Below are 9,826 nucleotides of genomic sequence, written 5' to 3'. Positions count from 1 at the left end.
ATGAATTTTGTGAATATGTCATGGAAAATTCATGGAAATGCTCCAGCTCTTCCGAAACTGCCGCAAAAACAAGCAATAACTCTGCCATTACTGAATATACTTTTAGTTAAAAAAAAAATAACACAGGCACTGATAGCGAACGAAAATTAACAAAACATTATTCAATTGCTCAATAAAAATCGGATGTTTTTCTCTTGTGAGGGTCTCATTCGTACATCGTAAATTTTCTGACAATTGTGAGCGTATGAGCTTTCGAATTTACGCCAGCATAGGGATAAGCTCACAGTAGTCAGAAACCTCACAATAGTGAGAGTGGTGAATTTTGTGAGGGCAACATAATAGGGCTGTTAGTTTTCGTTGTTTTCTTTGCTTTGTTTACTTTTCTTTCTTTTCCAATGAAACAAGATGGCGTAGAACTCGCTTCAAAAATCGATTTTTCTCAATCTCTTGTTTTGCGTGCCCTTGTATCGTTCGTTCATGGATACGTGTCACGTTTGCGATCACACCTAAAAATTGTAATAGATTATGCAGTAGTGCCAATTTACAATGCTTTCTGAACGTAGCAACCCTGCATGTCATTAAAACGCCATTTTGTATTTCATATCCGTCATATTTTAATTGAGGGAAGGATTTTATCTTAAACTTTAAAAGAATAATGCCAGATACTGGAAAAAAAATTGAGTGAACTGCGTGTTTATGATTTGAAAGAAGAGCTTGAAAAAAGAAAGTTAGAAACTTCTGGCGCTAAGGCAACTTTAGTGGAGCGGCTTGAACAGGTACTTATTAATTTATTACCTAATGTATGTAAAACATGCAGGCTGATGGTAATATTCGATACACATGCTGTAGATATAAATATGAATTTGCATATGTGCGTGTATATATATGTAACATCAATAATTATTTTAGGCGATCAAAAGTGAGGGCTTAGATCCTGCAAAATACCTTTTTATGCCTAATACCAAAGCCACCCCTAAGAAAGCAATGGAAGCGAAAAAAGTTGGTGGAAAGCCCATTGAAGAAATTAAAATCAAAGAAGAACCTATTGACGAAGATGATATACCTATTAAAACAGAAGATGGCGGAGAGGAAGAATACTATGACGAAAATGACCAATTCGAGGGCGATGACGACGATCAAGTCGACCAAGTAGGCGATGTGGATGATGAATGTGTAATTATCGAGGATGAAGGAGGTGATGGTAATAATGATGGCGCAGATGAAGAAGGGGATTATCATGATGGGCCTGAAGGTGAAGAGGAAAACGCGGGCGAGTCTAATGAGGAATCAATAAATTTAACTATTGGGGAAGAAGAGCAAAAGCTCCTACACGACGAGGTGAGTAAAATTAAACTAAAAAATTATATTGATTATGAAATGTCGAAAGGCGCTAAATATCAAATGAGGTTTTTGCATTAAAAAAGTGTTTTGAAGAAAAATACTTGGGATGTCTTAACCCGAGTTAACATTTTCTGTGTCAGAATGGTTCCCCATGGGGTTGTGAAGGGTTCGAGGGGTCAGGTATTACTTTTTACAAAGTTTTCCATACCCAACCCCTGATTCCTGATTTTAATGACGCCCTACCCTTCAAAAGCTTGTATTTCGAAAACTATTGACCCGATTTTAAAAATAAGAACACGGTATAGATAATTGAAATACTGATATATACTGATTTGTATATATTTATATACATTCTAGGAAACAAAAACAAATTTATGGCTGTTACTTATTTTGAAAATAGGTTCAATAGTTTTTCGAAATATAAGCTTTTGAAAATATTAAAAAATCCACTTTTTAAACCACCAAGTGCCGCCCTTTAATTTCCGAAAAAAAAGTTATGCCATTAAAACTAGGAAAAAGGGGCGGATCACTACCACTCTTAAGCCCATCGGCCCCTATTCTTTAGGTATTTCAAGCTAGATTTATTAAAAAAACTTAGCCTACTAGTGCATTTAAGTTCTTTGAATTTTAAAGTCTAGTATTAAAAGTCGTGCTTTTGTAAAACTTGGCATCATTTTTGCAAAGAAGATAAATACATGAACAGCAGTTATCAGGTGCCATCATTTATATCAAGGGTGCTCAACAAATAGTCTTGCCCAATTCTCAAAGTTTGGCAAGTTTGTAACACAAGTCAAAATCCACTTCGGTTTTTCGTAACGTCACGCCAGCGCGTATATTTACTAATCAATAAAAGGACATTTAATTGCTATGCAAATCTAGAAAAACCTTTTAAAATTTTGACTTTTTCAATGTTCTTTTATAACATTTTGTCATACCAGCTTGATGTAACGCCAGTTTGGGAAAACCCATATGTATGTACATGTTGGAACAGTTTTGCAGAGTTGAAATATGAAAGGGAGTCTAAAGCATTCATGCACGATATGTATTTCCATATGTAAATGCTACTTTACTGATATGTTCTATATTGATAGTAAGCTAACATCTCAATGTGTAAGCATTCCGAAATCAAAGCGAGACAGTCTAGTACTGTTTTTGTCAATGTATTGTGTACTTGAGTGCCGGTTTTGTATATGTGTTGTGTACATGTTTATTTATAAATGTGTGTGTTCCTTTTCTTTCGTACGTGTTTATTGATATATCTGTACTGTAGTGTTTTCGGACGGTACTAGCTCTTACTGCCAATATAGGAGTATTACATATATGGTTCTAATAGATGCATATATGGTACATACGAGTACACGCAAAAAAGTAGCATTTACATAATATGTATGTGCAGGAAGTTTATACTACTTCTTATTTCACAAAGGTGGGGAAATGTATTCTATAGTCGATATTCGACATTACATACATCATAGGTTTTGATAGTTGTCCTCTCCATAGCCGAGAAAATAGTAAACTTCCGCTAGCAGGTCAATTCTGGGCTGGTAACAAAAATGTTGTAGCTGCTGAGCAGGTCAATCTGCACTGGTAATGAAAATTCTGTAACCGGTAAATAAGTTCCTGTCAATTTTTAAAAACTTTTCGCAATCTGTCTACTCTTGTAACAAGTAAATTTTGTTGCTATCTAAGTTGGTATTTCCCCGTGAAATATGCAATGCCAGAATTTCCTAAAATCTTCATACCTGAATTACTAAATATTTAACTGCATTACCAACGCACCTATGTGGAATCGCTGTGACAAGAACTGGTAACACTTTTTGCTAATTTTGTTGCGGTAGGGGCTTACTTTTGATAATAAAAATTTCCGGTTACAAAACAATCGGTAACGTCCAGAATAGACACCTGTAAATGTCGAAAACCTTCCACTGCAGCTGCAAGTCTACTGGCAATTGCCAATCCGTCTGTATTTCTGCCTAAATAAAGAAATTTTTAGCGGTAACTTTATGACTAGGGCTGGGAAAAATATGCCAGAAAAAACTAAAAATAAGCGATAATTGTCCTATAAGTAAGGTACGTTCCTCCAGGGATGAGAATTCGATACTCAACGAAAATTTAGACACGCTTGCATAGCTCTTAATACGAATTTCACATTCGATCTTCGATAGCCAGTGAAGATCGAATATCGAATGCAACTCATAATAAGGGCCGTATATTCGAAATCTTCATAAAATTCTCTATAAAATTCGTCTAATTTCAAGACCTGACCTACCGGTACCCACACTTTTTTTTACTAATAATCTTTATCATCTACATACATATCACCTGGGGCTGAACGTAACCCGAAAATGGTGTACTAAAGTGGGACTGAATGTAAATCCAGTAAAAACCACTATAGTACCATTCTCAAGGAAATATAAACTTGATAGTCTAAAAACTGCGAAGAAAGCTGTAATATCATTTATGACGTGTAGGTCCATGGCAGTAAAGAGTTGGTGATGCACACCAAAGATACTGAGTGGATCTACACCACTATAGTACGACCCACTTTACGAACTATATAACTCGGAACAATTAAAGGCTGGCATGCGTATGCATGACCGGAGCCATGAGAACTTGTCTAACCGCATCCTTGGATGTTCTTTTAGATCTTACCCCTCTTCATATTCTCAGGCGAAGAGAGAGAGAGGAAACGAAATTACCGATAAACTAGCGAAGAAGGGTGTATCGACCCCTTGCAGTCCAAAGCACTTTTAGGAACATTTAACCTAAAACGCTTCAAGGAATGTATGAGCTTATCAAAGAATAACTTAAGAATTGTTACATGAATCCTGATAGGGCCCTGCAGGCTGAACTATCACCTGACTAAACTGGGAATTTACTCGCATGAGCGATGCAGATTTTGCATGACGGAAAACGAGGCTGCACAGCACATCTTAGAATAATGTCCTGCACTGATGCACAAACGCAAAGAGCACCTAGGTGAACATCTGATAACCAAAAGCGAAGTGAAATCCATAGATTTAGGTTTCTCGGTTACTGGATTAATATACACACTATAATCCATGAAGGGGGCACAATAGATCTTAAGGTCGCAGTGCTTTATCCCCAACAATAATAATAATAATGCTAAATCAATGAAGTTCCATTCAATTTGTTCATTATTTTTATTTGATAATCTCGGCTATACATACAGTAGAAAATAACATTCGTTTTTAAATTATGAACCGAAAATTACCTTTTCTGGTCGAATGTATATGCATGTACTTAGATGTAGTTGGAAAAAATTTAAATGAACTTAATTCGTACTTCGATAGATGTTCTGTTCTAGTTGTGGATCCAGTAAGTAATATATCTTATATTCATTCATCAATTCTATATTTAAAATTAGTACAATAAGACTTAGTCTTTTGAATGTAGCTAAACAGATTCAGAGGTAATATTAATATTAATGCAGGAAATAAAACAAAACAAAATATGATATTAGATCTCACTAAATAAAATGTATAAACTAAAAATTATGGACTAGATAAATACTTATTTAGATCGTTCATCCACTCGAAGAGAAATAGTTATGGAGGGAAATTTTAAAGTTGCTTTTGTAGAATTTCATTTTGACGGCATGAGGAATAGAATTCCAAATACGAATAGCGTTAATGAAAAACAGTCTGGCACAATTTTTAAAGTTATATGAAGGCAGAATTAAGTCAGAGGAACGTTCCGACTTTGGAAAAATAAGTTACAGATAACGTGGGGTTCTCGTATGTATGTATAAGTTTATAGAGGAAAATGCAGTTCCTGGCTTTTATGTAGTCTGATATTAACAATTTTAGTAAAGGCAGGGTTTATGGCCAAAATACGTATTTTTTTTTTTTTGAGTATGCATTAGGGTGCCCTCGAAAATGCTTTTTTTGGAAATTTCAAGACCCTACCCCCGAATTTTATTTGTTTTTATGATAAATCATATTGCCTATTTTTATAGATTTTTTAAAGGTCATTTAGGTCAGAAAATAGGATATTGTAGATTTAGCAGTTTTTGAATGACTTTTTTTGTTAAGATTTCAAAGATCGAATATTATCTTAGAACAGGATATATAGGCTTTTAAAATGGTATATAAAAATTTATTGTCGGACTAGACTTGTTGGGATTTTTATCGAGAAAATTTTAAAAATACCCATATTTATCTTAATTTTTTTAATTCTACAATTTCAAAATATGGAGTACTATCTAAAATTAAATCTATTTCCAAATAAAGTGATACGCCATTTATTGCAATCGCCTAAAAATTGTCGAATTTAGGCGGCTTTTCTTAAATACGGCCTTAAATTATATGTGTGCATGTACCGGAATTTCGAATTTTTTAAGCAGTGTTGCTAATGCGTTCATAAATATTTATTCAAAATTGTATATACAATCGCTCTTTAGCAAAAAAGTGGATTTTTTCAAGAAATTTTAGGAGAATGCGGGTGGCACCGCCCACTTATATGATATATCCGTATCAATTAAATTTGGTAAACACATTTCGCTTAGGCTTCTTAAGCGCCATATTGAAAATTTTTGAAATCGCACAAGTAATTTATAAACAAAAAATAAAACCGACTTCAATTCTCGTATACAAATTTAGGATTATCGTTAATTTCTTTATGATTCGTTAATCGGATTTAGACTAAATTAATAAAGGACTACCTGTGAGGTAAAACCTTTCCTTTAAAAAAAGACTTATAGAAATCGGTTGACGTGGTCCAAAGTTATGCGATAACATACATTAAAAAAAATATTCCGACGAATTGATAACACTTCTCCTTTTTTGTTAAGTCAGTTAATAAAATCCCCAAACTTTGTGCAAAAGTCATAAAAATTCAAAAAATTTGCGCACTAATTTCCAATATCTAATCAGATTTTTTAGAAAAATTATAAGTATGTAGTTTTATAGCCTATTCAATTTTAGTATAACAAATTGCATGTTAGAAGCTGCTAAAAATTGCGTTGACGCAATATCTTCCATATAAAGTATGTTCAACAACTTTTTTTTGTATGGAAAAAATTATAACACTGTCCATTAAAAAAATTCCAAAATTTTAATGCGATTTTTAAGCAGTATAAAATTTGCATTTTGTTGTACTAAAATTGAATGGGCTATCAAACTGCATACATACGAATTTTTCTGAAAAGTCGGGAAAACTCTCCCATAAAGGGCGGTCGTTAAAGGGGCGGTGGGTGAAGAGGGAGTAAGCGTGGAGGGGGCATGAACCGCCATTGAAAGAAATGCAACTCCTGACCCACCTACATACGTCTCCTATGGGTCCCTAGGGACCCCTTACAAAAATGGCCAAAAATCACAAGTTTCGCTTGCGTCCACAGGAATTTTGCGTATAAATTATTTCTGCTGAACACATTGGCCCGTAGTAATAGAGAAATTAGAAAAAGGTTTTAACGATTAAACTTGTGTTTTATTGTAATCACCATTTTAACTCTATCTTTTGTGTAATATTTTGTTCTGCTGTAAAATATTAGGAGTGTTTGCTATGCAACTGCCAGTAAGAATTAGCCAGTAACAAAATTCAGAGAACAAGGTACTTTACTCTCCGAAAGAGAGAAACTTACTAAGTTTTGCGCGAACAGGAATTAGCAAACATTAGCAAGCTTCACTGCCAGCTAGCGTCCATGGTTGCATTTCGAGCATAGTACATTTTTTAAATCATTTCAGGTGGAAACCAAAACAGGACCAATACGTATATTTCTTCTTATTCTGACTTTCTTCAACAACTCAGAAGAGAATGGGATGCTGTAAACCAAATTATTAACCGTAAATCAAAAAGCAAATCGGATTCGCTTGTGTTAAGTTTGGACGGCACTGATGTCTCGGATCCTCTGGTAGTTGCAAATGCGCTGAATGATTTCTTTGTTAACGTGGGTACTGGTCCCGCTATATTTAACAACTATAATTTTTGTACGTGTCAAACTGACCCATTGCATCCTGAACTCGCCCCGCCCAGTAACAGTTTTTTTCTTTGATCCCATATCCGGCTCAGAAATTCTGATCATAATCAAAAACCTAAAAAATTCTGGTTCTAGTGGAAGTGATAACATTTCAAATCGAATATTAAAGAGCATAGGATTGTATATTGTTGACGTTCTGAAGCATTTATTTAATTTAAGTATACTCTCTGGAGTTTTTCCAGAAGACTTAAAGTGTGCTACTGTTATACCTCTTTTTAAAAAAGGAAATAAAAAAGATAAAAACAACTACAGACCTATATCCTTATTATCTTCAATAACCAAAATTTTCGAGAAAGCTGTGAAGGGTAGACTTTTAGCATATCTGGATAAAATAAATTTCTTCAGTCCAATGCAGTTTGGTTTTAGGTCCGGTCTCTCCACTGAAGATGCTCTTTTAGATTTCTGTTCATTTATATATAAGGCCATTGATGAAAGAAAGAGTTGTGCTAGTTTATTCGTCGATATTACGAAAGCGTTTGACATGGTTGACCATACTATTCTTTTGAGCAAATTAAATTCGGCTGGTTTTCGTGGTAACATCCTAAGATGGTTTGAATCTTACATAACGAACAGAGTTCAAAAAGTTAAAATTGAAAATTATTTGAGTGAACCCAGATTTATAACCCTAGGTGTACCCCAGGGATCGGTTCTTGGACCAATCTTGTTTTTGATTTATATCAATTCAGTATTCTCGTTGCCTTTTATCGGGAAGGTTGCTGCTTTTGCTGACGACCTTGCCATTGCATACGGATCAGACAACTCATTTAATCTTTTTGTAGATATCAACCACGACTTACATTTGCTAAGATCTTGGTTTGCAGGCCACAAGCTGGTAGCAAGCAACAAAACGAAGTTAATGTATTTTAGTCTTGGTAACAAAGACATACCAAATAACGCATTTACTTTTCATGCCTCGAACTGTATGCGATATATATTATGCTCTAATAATTGCACTCAGCAAAATGCTGTAGCTACTTTTTATCATAGTATTAACTGCAACAATAATTGCTTTAACATCGAAGTTGTTCCTGACTTTAAGTATTTAGGAGTTATAATAGACCAAAGCCTAAGTTGGTCTTCGCATATTTCGGCTATGAAGCTTTACCTTCTATCAGCCGTACGTTCCTTCTATAGTTTGAAAAAACTGTGCTCCAACAAATTATTGATAATGGTATACCATGGGTTAATCCACTCTAAATTACAATACGGAATCAGTTGCTGGGGTGGTGCATACGCTAATAAGGTTCGTCCGCTTTTAGTCATGCAGAAGTGTCTTATTCGAAGAATATGTAGCGTTGGGCGCATGACACATTCCATGGATCTCTTCAAAAAGTTAAATATTCTTCCTTTGCGTCATTTGTACTACTTTAAAGTTTTGAACATTTTTTTCATGAGGAGCGGATATACTCAAAGTCCTATATACAATCTATACAATCTGAGAAGTAGATCGTTATTTAACATAGCAATTCCGAGCTTTCGCACCACACTCTTTCGAAACTTCTACGCCACAGTGTCTTGTAAATTATTTCTCAAATTACCCGACGATATACAGCTTATTAGATCGCTTTCAGTGTTCCTCAAAGAGGTGAAAATATGGCTTTTTGGCTTCAATCATGAAGGTATCGAAGTTTTGCTGTGACCTATTATTTAGGCTGACTTGCACAACGAAAATTTATATTTTTAACTCAGAGCTAACGTCAAATGGGGGGTTAAATCCATACGTTTTTGACAAATTATCAAATTAACTTAGTTCAGGAAATGACTCGGCGTTGTGCAAGTGGGCCTTAGTGTATAAGTAATGCATTACCGCTGAAGGTTTAACATAATACATTTTGATGTAGGTTCTGAAATTGCTTTGAATGCTTTGCCTAAATTTTTATGCATAAATTTGTATTCATATATTTAATTTAATAATTTTTAACTTTACTAATCATATTCGCAACTACATTTTGATTTCTACTTATGCCCCCCACTAATGTAACAATTATGAAATGACATTTCCACTGCTCTTTATTGTAGCATACTATGTCATTAACTATTTTCTTACTGAATTTGTTATTTTAAGATTATGTATTTGTTTTATTGTACATTTTTTATGAATTAAGAAAATAATGAATAAACATACATACATACATACATACAAACGCTTCAATTTCATTGTGGAAGTCACTGTCGGATTTCCTATGTCGATAGTGGTGTCGAGTGCCTTCCGATTACGGATACAGCTTTTTCAGCCGAGTACCTTTCAAATGTTTGGAATTAATTAAATTAATTGAATAAACAAAAATTAGCATACTTCTTTCATTAGTAAATCGCAACAAGATTGTTCATTTTTAAATTTAACGAACTCGTTGATTCAAATAAATGTTCACAAAAATGCAACCGTGTACCACAATCCTGCTTGCAAATTCTTACTGGTAAAAATTTTCCCAGCACGAATTTGCAACTTCCCCTCCAAATGAAATGTCAAAATTGTGCTCTCTCCTT

The 9,826-nt window shown here is 34.3% G+C and overlaps 1 protein-coding gene across 1 annotated transcript in view; it reads left to right on the top strand.

Annotated features, from left to right (window-relative positions):
• The first annotated feature begins 610 nt into the window (after window positions 1–610).
• Window positions 611–9,826, top strand: part of LOC118751938 (SAFB-like transcription modulator) — a 16,459-nt gene continuing 7,243 nt past the window's right edge. The window contains exons 1-2 of the mRNA XM_036486763.1: window positions 611–776; window positions 910–1,338. Coding sequence (XP_036342656.1) covers window positions 952–1,338 — 387 coding nt within the window. The 5' untranslated portion in view covers window positions 611–776; window positions 910–951. The remainder of the gene's footprint in view (window positions 777–909; window positions 1,339–9,826) is intronic.

Source organism: Rhagoletis pomonella, unplaced genomic scaffold (assembly GCF_013731165.1).
Source record: "Rhagoletis pomonella isolate Grant_MI unplaced genomic scaffold, Rhpom_1.0 Rhpom_scaffold_01097, whole genome shotgun sequence".
NCBI lineage: Eukaryota > Metazoa > Arthropoda > Insecta > Diptera > Tephritidae > Rhagoletis > Rhagoletis pomonella.
Note: the sequence above shows the minus strand (reverse complement) of the source record. Positions and strands in the feature narration are given on the sequence as shown.